We start from the raw sequence: 24,266 nt of genomic DNA, 5'->3' as shown, positions 1-24,266 counted from the left end.
CACTGTTGAATTTCTGGCATACTGCTAGTGTTTTCCACAGTGAAGACTAATGCAAAATAGTTAAGTTTGTCTGCCATTTCTTTGTCTCCCATTACTACCTCTCCAGCATCATTTTCCAGAAATTCTATACCCACTTTCACCTTTCTTTTTCTCTATATATAATCATCCCGCTGACTGCAATTTTGCCCTATCATCTGTCTGTCCTTTCTCACAATCTCACTACACACTGCATATGCTCATGTACCAACTGCCCCACCCTCCACCTATCACTCTGGTTCCCATTCCCTTGCCAAATTAGTTTAAACACTCCCTAGCAGCTCTAGCAAACCTGCCCATGAGGATATTGGTTCTCCTCCGGTTTAGATGTAACCTGTCCTTTTTGTACAGGTCATACCTTCCGCTGAAGAGATCCCAATGATCCAGAAATCTGAACCCCTCCCCGCCCCCCCCCCCGCGCCAGTTCCTTAGCCACACGCTCATAGTCATAGTCATACTTTATTGATCCCAGGGGGAAATTGGTTTACGTTACAGTTGCACCATAAATAATAAATAGTAATAGAACCATAAATAGTTAAATAGTAATATGTAAATTATGCCAGTAAATTATGAGATAAGTCCAGGACCAGCCTATTGGCTCAGGGTGTCTGACCCTCCAAGGGAGGAGTTGTAAAGTTTGATGGCCACAGGCAGGAATGACTTCCTATGACGCTCTGTGTTGTATCTCGGTGGAATGAGTCTCTGGCTGAATGTACTCCTGTGCCCACCCAGTACATTATGTAGTGGATGGGAGACATTGTCCAAGATGACATGCAACTTAGACAGCATCCTCTTTTCAGACACCACCGTGAGAGAGTCCAGTTCCATCCCCACAACATCACTGGTCTTACAAATAAGTTTGTTGATTCTGTTGGTGTCTGCTACCCTCAGCCTGCTGCCCCAGCACAGAACAGCAAACATGATAGCACTGGCCACCACAGACTCATAGAACATCCTCAGTATCGTCCGGCAGATGTTAAAGGACCTCCATCTCCTCAGGAAATAGAGACGGCTCTGACCCTTCTTGTAGACAGCCTCAGTGTTCTTTGACCAGTCCAGTTTATTGTCAATACGTATCCCCAGGTATTTGTAATCCTCCACCATGTCCACACTGACCCCCTGGATGGAAACAGGGGTCACCGGTACCTTAGCTCTCCTCCACCAGTTACCACCAGCTCCTTAGTCTGCCAAATCATCCTATTCTTACCTGCACTGGAACATGGCACAGGCAGTAAGTCAGAGATTACTACTCATAAGTCCTGCTTTTCAGCTTTCTACCTATAATTTCTCTTTCAGGACCTAATTTTCCTACGTATGTCGTTGGTATCAAATGTACCGCAATTTCTGGCTGTTCACTTTCCCCGATGCTATGGACCTGATCTGAGACCTCCCTGACCCTGGCACCTGGGAAGCAACATACCATCTGGGTGTCTCTTACATCTACAACATCTCCTGCTTTTCTAACTATTACTACTGCACACCTCTTCTCCCCCCTTCCCTTTGAGTCACTGAGTACCAGAGACCTAGTCACATGTAGGTTGACTCCCCCTCCCCCAACAGTATCCAAAGTGGTATACAGTGGACTCTGATTAATTGGGACACATCAAGACCCAATTAATTTTGGCCCAATTAAACTGCTGCTCCAATTAACTGAAGTTCATGGAGACAGCTAAAAAGGACAAATTACTGTTCAACTGAGCAACAAATAACGTATTTAAATGAAATACAGAATAATTTAGAACACTACCAATACTACTACAGTACTATAAAACTGTGTATTAGTTCCTAATAATTACTGATGGAGGAACTCATCCACTGTACACTAGAGCATTCTTTAGATTGACTGTAAATGAACAAAATCAGCGCAGACACCTAATGCAGATAATCGACTGCCTTCATACAATGCTATCAATGATTGCATCCTCCAAATCTTCATTTTCATTGTAATATTCAAGATGATTGTCGATATCTTCCAATTCTTCATAATTCCTAACTTGCTGAAGTAGTGAAATCGTTTTATTTTTACTCACCGCCATTTCCGGCCTCTCCAAGCCTGAATGCTTGAAACCGCAGTGAGCGAAACAGTTCTGAGATGTCTTATTCTTATTTTTTTCCAACTATCAGTGACAAAAATCACTGCTTTTTGAACACAAACACACGCAAGTGATGCTATTTAAAAACAGTTTGCTCTAAGCACAGTCTGACGCTGGTTAGAAACTGTTTATCACCAGTCTCCTGCTTCAATTAAGCGGCATAGTGTCCTAAATAAACTGAGAGAATCCCGGCTATTTTCTCAATTTGTTTTTGTTCTTTAAGAGTTGTCCCAGATAGGTGGCTTATCCAATTAGCCAATGGCTTAGTTTACCGGCATTCACTGTACTTATTATTGAGGGGAATCGCCTCGGGGTAATCTGCATTGGCTGCCTATTCCCTTTACCTCTTCTGAAAGTCACCCAGCTACCTGCCCCCTGAAACTTAGGGATGACTACCTCCTGTACCTCCTGTCTATCACCTGCTCATTTTCCTGTATGAGCTGAAGGTTATTGAGCTACAGCTCCAGTTCCTTTATATGGTGTCCAAAGAACTCCAGCTTGATGCACCTCATGCAGCTGTAGTTATCAGGGAGACTGGAGGTCTCCCAGCATTCCCACAGCTGACATGAAGAACATACTACGAACCCTGGGCCCATTCTTCCTGCACTACCTATGTACTAAATACACAAAGGAAAAAAAAAACTTATTAGAAACTTACTTACAACTTTCACCCCTTTCTCACCTAAGCCTCTTGAGCTAAAGTCTGACCACTCTAACACTGGCCCACTCCAACAATAGCTATTCCCAAAATGGCTGTTCCTCTTATACCTCACCTTTTTTTAAAAATTGGCCTGAAAAGTCCTGAAAGGCCCTGAGCTCTTTTTAAACCTCGTGCTGTCTCTCCCACAAGTGAGTGCTCATGATGATTGAAGGCCGCCGAAAAAGAACAGAGCTGAGGAGGAATTTCTTTAGCCTGAGGATGGTGACCTGTGGAATGCATTGCCACCTGTGGAGTCCAGGTCACTGGGTATATTTAGAGTGGAGGTTGATCAGTTGTTGATTAGTAAAGGTGTCAAAGGTCATGGAGAGAAGGCAGGAGAATAGGGTTGAGAGGGATAATAAATCAGCTATGATAGAATGGTGGAGCAGAGCTGATGGGCTGAATGGCCTAATTATGCTCCCTTGTCTTACAGTTTATGGCTTTATGACCCCACCCTGTGTCTTATCATCTGGAATCTTTGAAACTTAGGAAAACCTGGTCATCTGTCCTAAGAAGATCAGGGATGTTGGCCTCAAATGTTCTGCTCAGCAGTTGTTCTTCAAATCACATTTCCACACAGGTGGTTATTGCATTGCTTCTTGTGTGAGCTTGATATATGTAAATTGGCATTTCATACATTATAATAATGACTACCTTCCAAATGGACATGAAACAATTTAACATGTTCTAAAAAAGGAGTCAGAATGGCATGTAAATGTAGTTCTTAACATGTTCTTGTGTCAAACCTTGATTGAAAGGGTTGGGTTTTTAGAGGGAAGTGTAAAATTTGGAAGAGAAGGTGAAGAGGTGGATAAGTTGGGGGATGGGTTCCTCAGCAGAGTACAAGATAGGTGATGGTGGGATGAATGAAGGGGCAGGGTGATGTGTAAGTGATCAAGGTACAGAGAATTAGATGTGGAGAAGGAGTTTTGTAGGCCATACCCTCACTTCAATGCTCACAGGTCTGATAGAGCAGCTTACTTTAGGAGAAGGAATACTAATATAGGACTGAACTGCATGGCTTAGGAAGGGAGTGACTAGATCTTCTATCTTTGCCTGATTGTTGGGCAAAATGTGACACTAGGACGATAGTTGAGATGTTTTTGCTGAAGTCTCCTGAGTGTGATTTTAAATCTACAACTCCCTCCTACAGGCATAGAACTGTTCCTAGCTAAGCCATACTTTAGTCGCACAACTCAGCTAAATCTGAGTGACAGAGAGGACCAAAGAAGGAGGGTGGACAGTGCGTGAAGAATTCTCTTTCAGATGTCTGTGGATGTTCAGTAAACCAACCAAAAGTATTTTGGACAACGAGACATTGGGGTTGAACGCTATAGCAGCCGAGATCTTACTGAATAATGGATCTAGCCTGAGGACCTGATTGGCTGATGGACTCTATTCCTTTATTTTGTTTATTTCCCAGTTTTCCTTCTCCAATGAATGTGGGGATGATCGGAAATCACCCCAAGGCCTACTCGACATCATTCTGCTGCGCAATGAGAACAGACGTCTGAGGGAACAGCTGGGCCATCTCAGGAATCAGGTTCGGGCTTTATTTCTGCTTGCTTTTCTCTTCAACCAACTGGCGCAGGTTTAAGTTGAGGAGGAAGAGGTGTGGATGGGATCTAAGGAAGAATAGTTACACCAAGAGAATGGTTGGAATCAATGCAGATTTATGCAAAGACTGGTGGAGGGGCAGGTAGTGTTCCATTCTCCTGACTTCTCCCTGTAGCACATACAAAATGCTAGAGGAGCACAGCAAGTCAGGTCAGCATTTATGGAGAGAAATAAGCAGTTGACATTTTGGGCTGAGACTGTTTCCTTCCATAGGTTGTATCTGAGCTGATGAGTTCCTCGAGCATTTTGTGTGTGTGTGTGTGTGTGTGTGTGTTTTTGTTGCTTTTCTTTCAGGAGCTTGTATTTTATGTGGAACCCTGCAATTAAATTGACCTCTGCTGTTGTTTCTCCTGGAGGGGCAGTCCAGATCCTAACCAAAATCTCTACTGCGAATATTTCCCTCAATGCACTATTCAACCAGAATCGCGGAACCATGGGTGTGCCTTTCGCACTCGGGCTGCTGTGGTTAATGATGCTGGCTCACAGTGGGCAAAAAATGTTGGCCCACCCAGAGTAATACATACAAAACGCTGCAGGAATTCAGTAGGTCAGCCAGCATCTATGGAGAGAGATAAATAGTCGATGTTTTGGACTGACAGCCTTCGTTGGGACTGGAAAGGAAGGGGGAAGAAACCAGAATAAGAAGGTGGGGGGATGGGAATGAGTAGAACCTGGTGGGTGATAGGTGAGGTAGAAGTGAGTGGTTTGGGGAGGGTGGATGAAGTGAGAAGCTGGGAGGTGATAGGTAGAAGGGCTGAAGAAGAAGGAATCTGATAGGAGAGGACAGAGGAACATGGAAGGAGGAGGGGCATCAGGGGGAGATGATGAGCAGGTGAGAAGAAGAGAAGGGGTGTGTGGGTAACCAGAATGGGGACCAGAAAAATACTGAAGGGGGTAGGAAAGAGAGACTACCAGAAGTTGGAGAAATTAATGATCATGCCATCAGGTTGGAGGCTACCCAGATGGAATATGAGGTGTTGCTACTCCAACCTGAGTTTGGCCTCATCAGGGTAGTAGGCCATTTATCATGAATGCTGATGAAAGGTCTCAGTCTGAACCATTCATCTCCATAGATGCTGCCTGACCTGCTGGGTTACCCCAGCATTTTGTGTGTTACTCTAAAATAGGGCGGCACGGTAGCATAGTAGTTAGCACAATGCTTTACAGTACAGCCAAGCCGGGTTCAATTACTGCCGCCGCCTGAAAGGTTCTCCCTGTGACCACGTGGGTTTCCTCCAGGTGCTCCGGTTTCCACCCACAGTCCAAAGACATACCAGTTGGTAGGTTAATTGGTCATTGTAAATTGTCTTCTGATTAGGCTAGGGTTAAATGGGGGATTGCTGGGCAGTGTGGCTCGAAGGACTGGAAGGGCCTAATCTGCACTGAATCTCAATAAATAAATAAATAAATAAATAAAAATCAATAAATAAATCTTGCGCTTCAATATTATAATAAAGGAAATATTAGATTCAGTACTGTACTACATAACTGGCCAATCCTCTCGTGTAGGTAGATTCCCTTGTGTATTTCATCAATTATACGATGACTTTTAATGAATTTTCAGCTTCAAGACAGCAAAGAGAGGGAGGATCACCTGGATGAGGTCATTCAAGCCTATGAAAAGATACGTTTGGAGAAAGAGGACTTGAATCACCAGCTGGAAGAAATGGTACATCAATCCCTCTAATTCAATGTAGCGACTGATTGATGGCTTTGCGTCTCAGTGAGTTAATACTCCTGTCACTTTCTGGTTGGGTTAATTGGCAGCAGGCCTCCAGAGAGCTGCCACTGTCTACTTAAGTAACGATGGCCTTTCACAATTATCTGCAAAGGTTGCTATCAAAATAAGGATAAACTAGTGTGGCATTATATTACTGTACAGCGAGTCCAATCAACTTATTGGAGTTATTTTGAAGTAACATAGAGGAACACTGAACTGATTCCACAACCAATGGACTCACTTTCAAGGACTCTACAACTCATGTTCTCCATTTATTTCTTATTCATTTAATTTTATTTATCGTTATTATTATTATTTTTTTTTGTATTTGCACTGTTTGTCTTTTGCATATTGGTCCTTTATTTGTCTTTGTAGTTTTTCATTGAGTCTACTGTTTTTCTGTGTATCTACTGTGAATGCCCACAAGAAAATGAATCTCAGGGTAGGATATGGTGGCATATAGGTACTTTGATAATAAATATACTTTGAATGGGTACATGCACTGTAATTAGATGCTGCATAAAAGATTATAGGGGAAAATAAAAGTTCATCTAGGAGGTAGAAAATTGGCTGGCTAATACAAATCATATTTGGCATAAATGTTTTTTTTCCTCTAGTTGGCAAGATGTAATGAGTGGTGTACTCCAGGGATTAGTGCTTGGACCTCAACTTTTACTCCTTCATTATGTGCTGTGTTGTTATGTGGGCGATCATGGTCGTTCCATGACCATGATTGTTCTTGGAAAATTTTTCAACAGAAGTGGTTTGCCATTGTCTTCTTCTGGGCAGTGACTTTCCAAGATGGGTGACCCCAGCCATTATCAATACTCTTCAAAGCTTGTGTGCCTGGTGTCAGTGTTTGCATAGCCAGGACTTGTGAGATGCACCACCTGGTCCCATGGCTTCACGTGATCCTGATCGTGGGTGGGGGGTGGGCCTAAACAGGTGTTACACCTCGTCCAAGGGTGACCTGCAGGCTAACAGCAATTATTATTATTATTAATATCAATAACTCAGATGAAGGTGCCAAAAGTTATTGAATTTGCTGATGGTACAAAGCTAGCTCGGAAAATAAATTGTGAAGGAATGGGAGGCCACAGAGGGATGATGATAGGTTAAATGACATGATAAAGCTCTGGCAAATGTAAAAGTAACGTGGCAAAAAGTGAAATTGTTCGTTTTGGCACACAAAATTGAAAAAAATATATAAGATGTTGAGAGATTGAAGAGCTCAAGATACTGAACAATCTGGGTAACCAAGTGTATGGTTCTAAAAAATAAAGCAATAAATAATTAGCACCAAAATCCAATCCAAGGTTCAAAGTAAATTTATTGTCAAAGTACATATATATCACCATATACAACTCTGCGATTCATTTTCTTTCGGGCATACTCAATAAATCCATAGAGTAGTAACCATAACAGAATCAATGAAAGACCACACCAACGTGGGTGTTCAACCAGTATACAAAAGACAACAAACTGTGCAAATACAAAAAGAAATAAATAATAATAATAAATAAATAAGCAGTAAATATTGAGAACACTAGTGACCCAGATTAAATTCTGCAGCTGTCCGTACGGAGTTTGTCCGCTCTCTCTGTGACCGCATGGGTTTCCTCTGGGTGCTCTGGTTTCCTCCCATATTCCAAAGATGTACGGGTTCGGGTTAGTAAGCTGTGGGCATGCTATATTGGCGCCAGAAGCACAATGACACTTGCAGGCTGCCTCCAGCACATCCTCGGACTGTGTTCCAAAGATGCAGGTGTTAGTAGGTTAATTGGTCACGTGGGTGTAATTGGACGGTGCGGGCGCGTTGGCTCTGAACGGCCTGTTACTGTGCTATACCTCCTAAATAAATAAAATAAGTACTCAACAGAATGTCATTTATTGCTCGAGGAAATGAATGCAAAGGCTCAGAGGTTGCTTTTCCATTGTCTAACTCTTTGATGAAACCACACCTGGAGTACTGTCGTCTTATTTAAGGAATGCTGTGAATGTTTTGGAAGTAATCCAAAGGAGCTGCACTAGACTTGTACCCAGAATGGCTGGGTTGTCTGATGAAGAACGGTTGCACAGGCTGATTTTGTATCATCAGAAGATTTGAATTACAGAACAGTGCAGAAATAGACCCTCTCAGGCAACATTGTCTTGCTGACAGGATGTCTATCACATTTACCCACATAGGCCTCTTCTATCCGAGTACCTGTCAAGTACCTCTGAACTGTTGTAGTTGAATCTGCCTCCACTGCTTCCTTCCGTAGCTCTTTCCAACTATTCACTTTCCTCTGTGTGCAAAACCCTACTCTACAGATCTTCTTTAAGCTTCTACCCTCTCACTTTAACCCTGTGCCTTCTAGTTCTAGACTTCCTTGCCCTGGACAAAGATTCCAACAATCTAGGTCCCTTATAAATTTATAAACGTCTACATGGTGACTCCAGTGCCTCCTGCATCTGATTGAGAATAAACCCAGCCAATCCAATTTTGCCTTGTAACTACATCCCTCCATTCCAGACAACTTTCTGGTGAAACTCTTCTGCATTCTCTTTACCGCATTCTTTCTATCGTGCGATGACCAGAACTATACACAATACTCCAAGTGTGGTCTAATCCATGTTTTTTATACAGTAACTGCAACATGATTTTTTTATTATCTCTGTTCATCGCATGTACATCAAAACAGTGAAATGCATTGTTTTTTTTTCTTCAACGACTGACACAATCCAAATATGTGCTGGGGGCAGCCCACAAGTATTGCCATGCTTCTGGCACCAACACAACTTATGAACCCTAACCCTAACCCATACGTTTTCAGAATGTGGGAGGAAACTGGAGCACCCAAATACGGGGAGGCTGTACAAACTCCTTCTAGACAGTGGCGGGAATTAAAACCTGATTGCTGGTGCTGTACATTATTGCACTAACTGCTGTGTCCCAAGTCTTGTACTCAAAGCCTCATTTTATGAAGGCAAGTGCATTGAATGCCTTGTTTACTGCCATGCCCACCTGTGTTGCCACATTCATGGACTTGCACCCCAGTGCCTCTCTGTATATCAGTGCCTGTCATTTGCTTGGCGCGTCCTAGCAGAATGTGGAAGGGCATTAGATGAATGTGAAGGGATGTTGCTGAAACGTGCAAGATGCTAAGCAGTCTTAACAGGGCCAGTGTAAAGAACATGTTTCCTTAGTAGAAGAATCCTAGAACCAGGAACTACTGTTTATAAATAAGCCCTGCTCCATTAAAGACGATGATGACGCAAAACCTTAGAGGGTGTGAGACTTTGGGAACTATTTCCCTCAAAAGACAGTTGTTGGATGTAGAGCCTTTGAATACTTCTAAGGCAGACGAGATAGATTTATAATGTGCGTTATCTTACAGAGGTGTATAAAATCATGAGGGGCATAGGTAAAATGAGGTTACACTACCTTTTTCCCCCAGAGGTGGGGAATGAGAAATAAAGGGCTTAGATTTAAGGTGTGAAGGGAATGATTTAATAGGAACCTGAGGGGCAAGTTTTTTACCCAGGAGGTGATCAGTATATGGAATAAGCTGCTGAAATAAAGTGGCTGAGGCAGGTACATTAACAACATTCAAAAGGCACCGGGTCACAGGGGGATGTAGGCCAAACGTAGGCAAATGGGATTAGCTTAGATAGGAATCTTGTTTGGCATGGACCACTTGAGCTGAAGGGTCTGTTTCAGTGCTATATGACTCTATGATTTTATAAGAGTCCAGCTATACCAAAACCATGGCGAAAGTTGTATCACCAGACAGAGAAACAGCAGTGTTTGAGCTCCTAGCTGGTGTGCTGCAAGGAGACACTCTGGCACCCGACATCTTTATAATCGTCCTTGATTACGCTCTGCGACAGGCTACCAAAGATCATGACAAGCTTGGTTTTACCATACAACCAGGACGAACCAAAAGGGTCAGACCAGTTATGCTCACAGATCTCGATTTTGCAGATGACATAGTCCTGCTCTCTGACCAGATGGAGGAAGCACAGCAGCTACTGACAAAAGTGGGAATTGAGTGCAATAAAGTTGGACTTCACGTAAATGCTAAAAGGACAGAGTACATGGCGTTTAACTGCGACGAAGGTACTGTCAAGACCATAAAGAATGATACCATTAAGAAAGTCTTTGACTTCAAGTACCTCGGGTCAAGAATTATGAGTTCCAAGAAGGACATAAAGATACGGAAGGCGCTGGCGTGGAGGGCTATGAACGACATGAAGGAAATCTGGAAGTCGAACCTGACCAGAGGGCTTAAAAAGAGGATCTTCATAGCAGTCATGGAGTCCATCCTCACGTACGGTTGCGAGATGTGGACACTCAACAAGACTATGTGAAAGTCTCTAGATGGTTGCTATACACGAATGCTCCAGATGGCTCTTGACGTGAGTTGGCAACAGCACATGACGAACGTCGAGCTCTGTAACAACCTACCGATACTCACCACTAAAATCGAGGCAAGAAGACTGCAACTAGCGAGGCACTGTCTACGCCACCCCGAGCTACCTGCCAGCCTAGTCATCATATGGGAGCCCAAGCATGTGAGGATGAACCCTGGGCGCCCTCCCAAGACTATGGCCAACACGCTCCTAGAAGACAGCAGCATGGCTAATGTAAAAGAACTGAACACACTGATGAGGGAGAAGTGGAGAGTCCTTCAACGTGCCCAACACCAGCCCCCTAGGCCTGAGTTGACGTAGTAGTAGATTTTATAAGCAAGAGAATGAAGAAACACTGTGGGTAGATGGAAATGGTGAATAGAGTTTAAAATCAGATCAGCCACAATCTTATTGAATGGCTCAACAGCCTGAATTGTCATGTGGTCTACTCCTGACTTCATTTGTCTCTAGTCAGTGTCCCTCTTTTTTTTTTATAGATAGAGTCATAGAGCACTACAGCACAGAACCAGGCTCTATAGCCTGTCTAGTCTGTGCTGACCTGATCTTCTGCCTAGTCCCATCTACCCGCACCCAGAACATAGCCCTCCATACCTTTCTCATCCATGTACCTATCCGAACTTCTCTTCAATGTCGAAATCGGACCCATATTCACCACTTACGCTGGCAGCTCGTTCCACACTCGCACCAGCCTCTGAGTGAAGAAGTTCACCCTTAAATATTTTACCTTTCCCCCTTAACCTATAACCTCTACTTCCAGTCTCACCCAACTTCAGTGGAAAAGCCTACTCGCATTTACCCTATCTATAATTTTGTGTACTTCTATCAAATTTCCCTACTCTCCAGGGAATACAGTCCTAACCTATTTAGCCTTTCTCTGTTACTCAGGTCCTCAAGTTCTGGCAACATCCTTGTAATCTTTCTCTGCACTCTTTAGATCTTAGTGACATCTTTTCTGTAGGTAGGTGACCAGAACTGCACACAATACTCCAAATTTAGGCCTCACCAATGTCTTGTATAACTTCAACATAACATCCCTACCCCTGTACTCAATACTTTGACTTGTTTCAGTCATAGTACATACGCATTGCTAGCAAGGTCTAATTTATTGCCCACTCCTCTTTGTTCTTGACCTGTAAAGCCAGATAAACCATTTTAAAGTTCCGTATACAGCCAGACTTAGTAAGAATAGCAGATTTTCTTTCCAGAATGACATTAGTGTGGGTTGAGTTTTCTCAGTTTTCTCATTATTATTACTACTATTTTCATAATAAAACATAACTATCATTGCCAAGTTGTTATTTCAGAAGTTATTTGAATAATTCAGACTAAATTTTGAATTGCATTGCCTGATTGACAATCCAGCCCTCTGAGCTGCTAATCTAATGTCATCTCAATGCCATCATATCCCACTAAGGAGATGGTTAACATGTTGAGATAAAGATCTTGAGCAGCTGGTGCTCTTTCCACTATTCTTAGTTTAATTTATTTGCAGTATTCATAGTTTATCAAGGATCAACTACAACTCATGTTTTCAATATTATTTATTATTATTGCTGTTATTTTCTTCTCAGCTCAAGCTGGTAAAACCTGAGGTACGGGCATAGCCAAGCACACTCATTTATTAATTGATAAGAAATTTCAGACTATTCTAGTAGTGTTTAGTATTGTGGCTCTCTGAAGATTTGCATAAATATTACAATGTAGGCCTAATTTTTAATGTTATTGTGTAGTGCCTTTGGGATGATACCAGTTGTAGATGTTACTATTGGGACAATTTATATGCTGTTCATATTCCAAAGTCTTTCAATTTCCTCTTTTAATTAAGCATATTTCTGGTGTTTTTCACTTATTGATTTCTGTATGTTGTGTGTATTTGGAATGGCTATATCTATTAAGTGAGCTGTTCTTGCTTGTTTATCCTGTATTAATATATCTGGATGTTTATTATGGAGTAATAACAGATCAGTCCTTATATATTTGTGGGACTCTGACTCTAAAACTGGATCAGGCTTGTATTTGTAGTAAGGTATGGTTCTTTTTATGAGCTTGTATTTTAAAACAAGTTTCTGGTGAATGACGTTTGCCGCTTCATTGTGCTTGTGTTAAATAATCAGATTGAGTTAAACTGCTGCAGGATCCTGTAATGTGTTGGAGAGTTTCTAGTTTCTCTTGGCATTTTTCTGAATTTATTGTCTTGAATTTCTTGGTGTTTTATTATGTATTTTTGATAATTTTTTGTGATAATAATGACAAATATTTTTGTACTTGCACAGTTTATTTTGTGCACATTGGTTGGTTGTGTATGGTTTTTCATTGATTCTATTGTGTTTCTTTGTTCTACTGTGAATGCCTGCAAGAAAATGAATTTCTGGGTTGTATATGGTGACATATATGTACTTTGATAATAAATTTACTTTGAACTTTACTTGGCATATACATTTACATGTAATAGGAAATTGATGTGGTGTGTTGGCGCTGCACGCACCCAAAAACAACAGCCTTCAACAATTACACAGAATGAAGGATTACATAAAAATAAAGTTAGGGAATAAAATGTACCTAAATACATTAATGCCAGCATGCATTTACAATGTCACCAGCATTATAAAAAGTGGTTTAATGTATATAGTGGCATCTTGTGTTTATAATATAGCACAGTGAGGGGGGGTAAATTTATTATCAAAGTAAATAAATGTCACGATATACTACCCTGAGCTTCATTTTGTTGCTGACATTCACACTAGAACAAAGAAATACAATAGAATCAATGAAAAACTATATACAAAGATGGAAAACAACTAATGTGCAGAAGAAGACAGATGGTGCAAATGCAACAACAATAATAAAAATCATAACTAATTAATAAAGAATATTGAGAACATGAGTTGTAGAGTCCTTGAAAGTGAGTAGACTGGAGGGGGGGGGAAGTGTTATATTGTTGTTTCCAATCCCTGACACCAGTGCATGTGAAAAACAGTTTTCTCTTTTTTTCTGAGTCTATTTTTAGTAGTTGATGCCCAGAGGGTGTTTCTGAGCAATAGTTTCAAAGTGTAACACATGCTTCCTGTGATCACAGGGCACGCTGGGATTTTAAGATAACCTGCTTCAATGGTTCAGCCCATGAGCTTGTCAGAGCTGTTGTGCTGAATCTAGCTGACCCTGAGGCAACAGAGGCTGTAAAAATAATGCATCTGTTGTCAAGCTGAAGTCAGTTTCTCTGCTTACCAGCCTGTAATTTCCATTTAGACCTTTTGAACTGACTGTGTTAAGGGTTCTGTACAACACTTTGATTGTTGATTTCTTTTGAGATGACACAGTTTAAGGGTGCAGTGGAAGTTATTCCTGAAATTCTAAGGGATGTTAAAAAAGGTTCCAGTCTCCAACATATCTTCCGCTAAGAGACGAAGTTTACTTTAATATGAAGGTTTTCCGTAGTGATCTTCACTAAGGAAATTGATGTGGACGTAGTTTCTTGACACTGGTCTATACTGTGTGAAATGCTGATTTGTATTTTTTTTAAGTTTGACTTCCCCTGACAGTTTAGTGAGTACAGAGAAGGTATGTGTTTCTCCTTTGCCTCTGTGGCTTCTCAAATGGTGGATGGGTCCACTGTGGGCCAGGTAGAGCTCACAGGATGGGCGTGGGGGTCACTTATGCACACCCGCTAGAGTATTAAAATACTCAGTGTATTCTTTGCTGGGGTAGTGGTGGAGGCAGATACAACAGAGGCATTACAGCATGAGAGAATGAGGCAGAAGGGATTAGTTTAAATAAGCATTTAATCACTGTATTGCTTTCATTAATTTGGCAGAACATCATGGAGGGGAAGGGCCTGTTCCTATTTTTGTCTCTGTTTAGGGGTACAGCACGGTAATGGGCTCTTTGTGTCCAATGAACTTGTGCCACCCAATTTCACCCTTGTGGCCAATTAACCTGTCCATTTTTGGAAAGTGGGAGGAAAACCAGAGCACACAAACGCCTAACAGACAGCGGCGGGAATTGAACCTGGGCCACTGGCACTGTAAAAGCATTACACTAACTGCTATGCTACCATACCACCTCTATGTTCCCAGGTGCTTCTTCATCAGTTTGAGCTGCCCTTTGCTGGTACTGTATTTCAATGAGTCAGGAAAGATGTTATGTCCTTTCAGAGGGTTTGAGAAAGTCCTCAGGACTTTTTCTTTCTTGCCAAAATGGAACTTGGAGTAGAGTGCTTTCTTCAGCAATCTGGTGTCTAGTGTGCAGGTCATACAGCCTGTCTGTTGGAATAGATTGAGGGTGATCAGAGCTTCAGTGGTGTGGTTGTTGGTCTGGGAGCAGGTGCTGACTTTGGTTTGCCTACGCTATTTAAAGAACTTTGGTGGAATTTCGCCGGTCAGTTGTAGTGATAGAATTGTGACAGGCCCTTCGGCCAACTGGTCTGCGCAACCATGATGCCCCATTTAACCACCTATACCTAGTAAAGTGGCCACTGGGTGTATGCTCATGGTCTTCTGCTGCTGTAGCCCATCCACTTCAAGGTTCAACATGTTGTGCATTCAGAGATGCTCTTCTGCATACTGTTGTAATGTGTGGTTATTTGAGTTACTGTCACCTTCCTGTCAGCTTGAACCAGTCTGACCATTCTCCTCTGACTTCTCTCATTAACAAGGCACTTTTGTCCATGGAACTGTTGTTCACTGGATTCTTTTTTTTTGTTGTTTTTCATAACTATTCTCTGTAAACTCCAGAGATTGATGTGTGTGAAAATTCCAGGAGATCAGCAGTCTCTGAGATACTCAAACCACAGTGTACCCACAGCTCTGTCCGCCAGAGGAAGCAGGATCTCTCCGTGGCCACACATTTTAATTTCACGTCCCATTCCCATTCCGATATGTCAGTCCATGGCCTCCTCTACTGCCGAGATGGAGCCATGCTTAGGTTGGAGGAACAACACCTTGTATTCCATCTGGGTAGCCTCCAACCTGATGGCATGAATTTTGATTTCTCTTACTTCTGTTAACGCCCCTCCTCCCCTTCTTACCCCATCCCTAAATCTATTTATTTATTTATCTATCTATCTATCTCTCTTTACCTCTCACAATAACTCCTTGCCTGTTTTCCATCTTCCTCTGGTGCTCCTCTTCCCATTTCTTTCTTCCAAGGCTTTCCGTCCCATGATCCTCCCCCTTCTCCAGCCTTGTATCCCTTTTGCCAATCAACTTTCCAGCTCTTAGCTCCATCCCTCCCCCTCCTGTCTTCTCCTATCATTTCGGATCTCCCTCTCCCCCTCCCACTTTCAAATCTCTTACTATCTCTCTTTTCCGTTAGTCCTGATGAAGGGTCTCAACCCGAAACGTTGACTGTACTTCTTCCTATAGATGCTGCCTGGCCTGCTGCGTTCCACCAGCATTTTGTGTGTGTTGCTTGAATTTCCAGCATCTGCAGATTTCCTTGTGTTTGCTATCTTTAATCAGTCCATGTCTATCCAAATACTCATATACCTTCAAACTCATAATACCTTCCAATAACTTTCCCACTACTGATGTCAGGCTCAGTGGCCAATAATTCCCTGGCTTATTTTTAGAGCCTTTCTTGAACAGCGGAACAACATTGGCTATCCTCTAATTGTCTGGTACCTCACCTGTCACTAATGATGATTTAAATATCTCTGCTAAGGGCCCAGCAATTTTTGCATTTGCGTTTTGCAGGGTCCACCTTGTTAGGCCCTGGGGATTATCTACTGTAATCTGTATGGGGTCCATGAAGTTGCTGTTACTTTGCGTCACGTCTGTAGACTCTGAATCCATCTCCTGAGTAAATACAGATGCAAAAAAAAAAAGTATTTAAGATCTTGCCCCATCTCTTTTGGCTCCACATATGGATTACCATTCTGATCTTCCAGAGGACCAATTTGGTCCTCTGCAATCCTTTTGCTCTTAACATATCTGTAGAATCTCTTGGGATTATCTGTCACCTTGACTGCTAGGGCAACCTCTTGCCTTCTTTTAGCCCTCCAGATTTCTTTCTAAAGTGTTCTCTTGTATTTCTTATACTGCATAAGCACCTGATTTGTTCTTGACTTCCTATACCTGCTATGCACCTCTTTTTTTTTTTTCCCTTAACCAGGGCCACAGTATCTCTTGTAAACCAAAGTTCCTTACACCTGTTATCTTTACCTTTTATTCTGACAGGCACATATCAGTTTTGTACTCTCAAAATTTCACTTTTGAAGGCCTCCTACTTACCAAGTGCACTTTTGCCGGATCCTTTCTGATATTATTAAAATTGACCTTTCTCCAATTTAGAATCTCAACCCACTGACCAGACCTATCTTTTTGCATATTTACTTTGAAACTAATGACATTGTGGTCACTAGATGCAAAGTGTTCCCCTAAACAATCTTCTGTCACCTGCCCTGTCTCATTCCCTAATAGTAGATCCACTATCGCACTTTCTCTCATTGGGACTTCTACACACTGATGAAGCAAACTTTCCTGAACACATTTGACAAACTCTATTCCATCTAGTCCTTTTACAGTATGGAAGTCCCAGTCAATATTTGGAAAGTTAAAAATCACCTGTTTAACAACCTTATGTTTTTTGCAACAGTCTGTGATCTCTCTGCAAATTTGTTCCTCTAAATCCCTGGGACTGTTGGGTGGTCTGTAATATAGCCCCATTAATATGATCATACCCTTCTTATTTTTCAGTTCCTCCCATAATGCCTCACTGGATGGGATCTCCAGTCTGTCCTGACTGAGTACTGCTGTGACATTTTCCCTGACTAGTAACACCACCCCTCCCTCCTTTAATCCCTATCTCTCTGTTGCATCCGAAACAACTGAACCCCAGAATACTGAACTGCCAGTCCTGCCCCTCCTGCAACCAAGTCTCACTAATAGTTACAATAGCATAATTCCAGGTGTTGATCCATGCCCTGAGCTCATCTGCCTTTCCTACAATACTACTTGCATTGAAATATATGCAGCTTAGAACATTAGTCCCAACACGCTCAACCATTTGATTCCTGTTTTTGTCAGAGGTCTTAACAACATCAGTCTCTACAACCTCCCCACTGTCTGTTCTGGTGCTCTGGTCCCCATTCCTCTGCAGCTCTAGTTTAAAGCCCACCATGCAGCATTAGCAAACCTTCCCACTAAAATATTAGACACCTTCCAGTTCAGGTGCAAACTGTCTCTTCTGTACAGGTCCCACCTTCCCTGGAAGAGAGCCCAATGATCCAAAAATCTTATGCCTTCCCTCCAACATGAACTCCTTAACACATGTTAAACTGTATAATCTTCCTAGTTCTGGCCTCACTGGCATGTAGCACAGGTAGCAATCCTGAGATCACAACCCTTGAGGTCCTGAACTTTAACTCCCTGAACTCAATTTGCAGGACCTCATCACCCTTCTGACCCATGTCATTGGTACCAACATGGACCACAACCTCTGGCTGTTCATCCTCCCACTTGAGAATGCTGAGGACTTGACCTGAGATGTCCCGGACCCTGGCACCCCAGAGGCAACATATTATCCGGGAATCTCGTGCTCGTCCACAAAACCTCCTTTCCCTATCCCTTATCACCACAGCTCGCCTCTTCTCCCCCCTTTCCTTCTGAGTCGCAGAGTCAGACTCGGTGCCAGAGACTTTCCTCTGTTAGGCCAAACCCCCCTCCCCCCAACGGTATCCAAAGTTGTATACCTGTTGTTGATGGGGGTGACCACAGGGGTACTCTGCACTGGCTCTTTAACCCCTTTCCCCTTCATGACTGTCACCCAGTCTCTTGTGTCCTGCACCTCTCTATATGTTCTGTCTATCACCCGCTCAGCCTCCTGAATGATCCGGAGCGCATCCAGTTCCAGCTCCAGCTCCAACTCCTTAATGCAGAGTGTTAGAAGCAGTAGCTGGATGCACTTCTCTTCAGGTGTAATCATCAGGGACATTGGAGGCCTCCCTGCTTTCCCACGTCCCGCAAGAAGAGTATTCCACCAGCTTGCCTGACATTCTCACTGTTCTAACTGAGCAACTATAAAGAAGGACAAACAATAAACTGTGGGTGGGTCTGCTTTTTTGCCTTCTCTCACTGAAGCCTCTCCTTGCTGAAGCCTCAAAGAGCTCAAGCCTAAAGAACCTTCACTCTAACTCTGGCTGCTCTGCTTGCCCCTGCCTTATTTTAACTTGTACTTGCCAATCGATCCTGAATGCTGATTGGCTGCTGCTCAAAGCTCCAAACTGCTGCAAATCACTGCCTTTACTACTCAATAGGCGAACTGGAGTGAGCTACGTTTCCTCAGGCTTCTGATCTCCGATTGGCCGGCTGCTGAAAGCTCCAAACTGCCGCAAATCACTGCCTTTTCTACTCAATTGGTGAAACTGAGTGAATTACATCTTCTTAGGTCTCTGCTCTCCAATTTGCTGCTGCTCAAAGCTCCAAACTGCCGCGAGTCGCTGCCTTTTCTACTCATTCGGTGAACCTGAGTGAACTACATTCTCTTGGGCTTCCGATCTCTCCAATGGGCGCTGCTCAAATTATTATTTTACTATCATTATTATTATTGATGGTGGCAGGGTGGAGATACATCTCTAACAAAGGAGGTGTAAGGCGCTCCTTCCCTCCACTAGCCTGCAGATCGCCCTTGAGCAAGGTGTAGCGCCTGCTTAGCTCCCAGATCAAGGTCACATGAAGCCATGGGAGAAGGTGGTGGAAGGTTGTCTAAGCAGCTGGTGCACATCACAACTACATGGTTATGCACTGACACCAGGTAGACAATGTCTGAAGAGTGTTGATAATGGCTGGGGTCACCCATCTTGTAAAGACGCTGCCCAAAAGAAGGCAATGGAAAGCCACTTATGTCAAAACTTTTACCAAGAGCAATCTATCATACAGATGGAAGACCATAATCACCCCCGTCATACGACATGGCACATAACGATATTATTATTTGATTTTTTTTTGTATTTGTAGTTTGTCTTTTGCACATTGGTTGTTTGTCCATCTTTGTTGGAATTTTTCATTGATTCTGTTGTATTTCTTTGGTTTACTGTGAATGCCCACGAGAAAATGAATCTCAGGGTTGGTATATATGATGATATATATACATACTTTGATCATAAATTTAGAGTCCTGATGAAAGATCTCAGCCCAAAACGTCGACTGTTTACTCTTTTCCATAGATGCTGCCTGATCTGCTGAGTTCCTCCAGCATTTTGTGTGCGTTGTTTGGATTTCCAGCATCTGCAGATTTTCTTGTGTTTATAATAATTTTTTTTGAACTTTGAAATTTGGACAATATTGTAAATAAACAAGGGTGTTATGCAACCAACTAAGATGCAGCATCATTTTCCTGATGGTTTTCTCCCCCACAGTCAGTCCTGGTGGAAGATCACGTCTCGACAATTCGGAGGCTGGAACAGGCTCTGAGACTGAGGGACAGTTCCGTCCAGATCCTCAGCGACCAGCTCCAGGAGAAGGATGAGCAGATTATACAGCTGAGCCCACTGCCTGGTGGCCCTCATGGTGAGCGCCATCGTCTGTCCATTTATGGAGACACAGGGGTCCAGCTCCAAGGTCTATCGGGAAGAACAGTCAGCAGTTGTTAGGGGTGATATGCACTGACCGACAGCTGGGGCTCTAAGGGAGTCAGTACCCACTTGGAACTTGCTCTTTGTTTAGAGAATGAGTAGACTGAGAGTTGACCCAACAGTAGGCTTAATAACTGTGAATTTTAAGTTTCCACTTGTAAGAGGAGTCATTCAAAAATCCATTGGGGAATTCAGAAGATACTAGGAAGACTATGAAACTCACCTCCACAGGCAGTGCATGGTGTGAATAAGGGGAAAGCTGAACAATATATGAGTAAAACAGAGATAATGCAATTAGATGGGGAAGGATGGGAGAAGGCTAGAGCAGAGTATGAATGGACTGCTTCAACCCTTTCTGTGCAATATTTTCCATTTAATTCATTACCAGACCATCACTTGGAACAAATGTTGGGATAGGTGATAAGACATAGGAGCAGAATTAGGCCATTCAACCCAGAGAGTCTGCTCGGCCATTCCATCATGGCTGATTTATTATCCCTCTCGACTCTTTTCTCCTGCCTTCTCCCCATAACCTTTGACACCTTGACTAATCACGAACCTATCAAACTCTGCTTTAAATATACTCAGTGATTTGGCCTCTACAGTCATCATGGCAATAAATTCCACAGATTCACCAGCCTTTAGCTAAAGAAATTCCTCCTCACCTCACCTCTGTTCTAAATAGACATCCTTCTAGTCTGAGTCTGTGCACTCTGGTCCTAGACTCTCACACCATAGGAAACATCCTTTCCACATCCACTCTATCCAGGCCTTTCAATATTTGATAGCTTTCGAAGAGATCTCCCCTCATTCTTCTAAACTCCAGTGAGTACAGGCCCAGAGCCATCAAACATACCTCACATGTTAACCCTTTCATTCCTGGAATCAGTTTTGCAAGCCTCCTCTTGACCTCTCCAATGCCAGCATATCCCCTTTTAGATAAGGAACCCAAAACTCCAAGTGCGGTCTGACCAATACCTTATAAAGCCTCAGCATCACATCCTTGCTCTTGTATTCTAGACCTTTTGCAATAAATGCCAACGTTGCTTTTGTCTTCCTTATCACCAACTCAACCTGCAGGTTAACTTTTAGGGAGTCCCGCACAAGGACTCCCAAGTCACTTTGCATCTCTGAATTTTGAACTTTCTCCCTGTTTAGAAAATAATCTAAGCCTTTATTCCTTCCACTGAGGTACAGGATCATATACTTCCATGCACTGTATTCCATCTGCCACTTTGCCCATTCTCCCAATCAGTCTAAGTTCTTCTGCAGACTCACAGCTTTGCCAACACTACCTGCCCCTCCACCTATCTTTGTATCATCTACAAAGTTGGCCACAAAGCTGTCAGTTCCATCATCCAAATCATTGACTGCTTGTGTCTTCCACAGTGAAGACAGATGCAAAATACTTTTTATGTTCATTTGCTATTTCTTTGTCCCTCATTATTACCTATCCAGCGTCATTTTCCAGCAGCCTGATATCCACTCCCTTCTTTTTTAAAATTCTTGATATATCTGAAAAAACTTTTGGTATCCTCTTTTATATTATTAGTTAGCATACCTTCACATTTCATCTTTTCTGTGCATATGGCTTTTAGTTGCCTTCTGTTGATTTTTGCTTTTTCACTCTCTTTGACTTCGCTCGTCAGCCATGGTTGCCCTGTCCTCCTTTTAGAATACTTTTTCATCTTTGGGATGTACAATGTCTACCCTGCATCTTCCAATTCCCCCCTGAAACTCCAGCCATTGCTGTTCTGCCATCATCCCTGATAGTGTTGCCTTCGAGTCAGCTTTGGCCAGCTCCTCTCTCATGCCTCTATTATTCCCTTTACTCTACTGTAATACTGATACATCTGACTTTAGTTTCTCCCTCTCAAAGTGCAGGGTGTAATCTATCATATTATGATCACTGTCTCCTAAGGGTTCCTTTACCTTAAGCTCTCTAATCAAATCTGATTCATTACACAACACCCAATCTAGAATTGCCTTTCTCCTGGTGGACACAACCACAACCTGCTCTAAAAAGCCATTTTATAGGCATCTACAAATTTCCTCTCTTGGGATCCAGCACCAACCTGATTTTCTCCATGTACCTGTAAACTGAAATCCCCCATGACTATTATAATATTGCCATTATTGCATGCCTTTTCTATCACCCATTGTAATTTATGTCCCACATTCTGGCTACTGTTTGGAGACCTGTATATAACACCCATCATTGTCTTTTTACCCTTCCAGTTTCTTACGTCTACCCACAAGGTTTCTTCGTCTTCTGATCCTATGTTACCTCTTTCTAAGGATTTGATTTCATTTTTTTTATCAACAGAGCCACTCCAACCTCTCTGTCCTTTCCATATAATGTGTATCTTTGGATGTTGATCTCCCAACTCTGATCTCAATGATGCCCACAACTGCATACCTGCTAATCTGTCACTGTGCTACAAGATCATCTATCTTATTCCGTACACTGTGTGCATTCAAATATAACACCTTCAGTCCTGTACTCATTGCCCTTTTCAACTTTGTCTCCATGTTGCACTTTAACTCATCCCACTGACTGCAATGTTGCCCTGTAATCTGTCTGTCCTTCCTCAGTCTCACTGCGCACAGCATCTACTTGTATATCAACTGCCCCATCCTCAGCCCTATCACTCTGGTTCCCATCCCCCTACCAAATTACTTTAAACCCTCCCCAACAGCTCTAACAAATTTTCCTGCAAGTATATTGGTCCCTCTTGGGTTCAGCTGTAACCCATCCATTTAGTACAGGACATACCTTCCCCAGAAGCGATCTGTATTTGCTCCATATTGTTCATTTTCCAGGATTGGGGTGGGAAGCATATTATTTGCGGGTGATGTGAATAATTTGCATGAGTAGAACTAACTGCTGCCATGCAGTGGTTGAGCTCCATTTGTTTTTTTAATAGTATCTGGCTCCAGTCCCAGCTCACTCCAATACTCCCCATATAGTTATGTTCCAGCATATACAGTCACAAAATAATACTAGCGCAAGTCCCTGAGTGGCATGGCCTGAAGATGGATGGTGCATAGAATGTTGTCCTAGAGCCATGTTTCTGCAAGAACAAGCATGCAGCAGTTCCTCATCTCACTCTGGGTACTCTTCTCCCCTCTGACCTTAAACTTGTGTCCTCTATATCTAGAGTCCCAGGTCCTGGGAAACAAATTCTGACTATTTGTGCTTGTTTAAGAATCTCTCCTCATAACTACAGCCCATATTCAAGGAAACATCCTGATGAATCTTTTCTGCAGTCTTTCTATTGCTACCCTATTACTTCCTTTCTGTAGTGTGGTGGCTGGTAGAAGACTCTATAGTATGGTCTAACTAACATTTTGTTCAACTGCCACGCTTCTGGCGCCAACATAGCATGCGCACAACTTATTAACCCTAACCTGTACATCTTTGGAATATGGGAGGAAACCGAAGCACGTGGAGGAAACCCACACCGTTACGAGGAGAACGTACAAACTCCTTACGAACAGCGCCGGGAATTGAACCCGGATTGCTTGCGCTAATCGCTATGTTACTGTGCTGAACGGTACTTGTCAAGACGTTTAATTGTTGTTGCTATTCCTGCCTCCATCACCTCCTCTCATGGCTCTTTATGCACCAATAACTCCTTAACACTAAGTGGCCACTTTATGAGTTACCTCCTGTACCTAATAAAGTGGCCACTGAGTGTATGTTCGTGATCATCTGCTGCTGTAGCCCATCCGCTAGAAGATTCGATATATTGTGTGTTCAGAGATACTCTTCTGCACACCACTGTTGTAGCACATGATTATTTGAGTTACTGTCGCCTTCCTGTCAGCTTGAACCAGTCTGACCATTCTCCTCTAACCTCTCTCATTACGAAGGCATTTCGGTCCATTCACTGGATTTTTTTTTTGTTTTTCACACCATCCTCTGTAAACTCTAGAGACTGTTGTGCATGAAAATCCCGGGAGAGCAGCAGTTTCTGAGATACTCAAACCACCCCATCTGGCACCAACAATCATTCCATGGTTAAAGTCACTTAGATCACATTTCTTCTCCATTCTGATGTTTGGTCTGAACAGCTGAACCTCTTGACCATGTCTGCATGCTTTTTTTGCATT

The 24,266-nt window shown here is 42.7% G+C and overlaps 1 protein-coding gene across 8 annotated transcripts in view; it reads left to right on the top strand.

The window, feature by feature from the left end:
* LOC140191705 (TANK-binding kinase 1-binding protein 1-like) overlaps positions 1-24,266 on the top strand; it is a 185,042-nt gene that overhangs the window by 37,163 nt on the left and 123,613 nt on the right. For 6 of the 8 annotated variants that reach the window (XM_072249358.1, XM_072249361.1, XM_072249356.1 and 3 more), the window contains exons 3-5: positions 4,253-4,372; positions 6,011-6,115; positions 19,935-20,085. In XM_072249358.1, coding sequence (XP_072105459.1) covers positions 4,253-4,372; positions 6,011-6,115; positions 19,935-20,085 — 376 coding nt within the window. The remainder of the gene's footprint in view (positions 1-4,252; positions 4,373-6,010; positions 6,116-19,934; positions 20,086-24,266) is intronic. The other 2 variants (XM_072249362.1, XM_072249363.1) reach the window with 2 other exon arrangements.

Source organism: Mobula birostris, chromosome X (assembly GCF_030028105.1).
Source record: "Mobula birostris isolate sMobBir1 chromosome X, sMobBir1.hap1, whole genome shotgun sequence".
Classification (NCBI taxonomy): domain Eukaryota; kingdom Metazoa; phylum Chordata; class Chondrichthyes; order Myliobatiformes; family Myliobatidae; genus Mobula; species Mobula birostris.
Note: the sequence above shows the minus strand (reverse complement) of the source record. Positions and strands in the feature narration are given on the sequence as shown.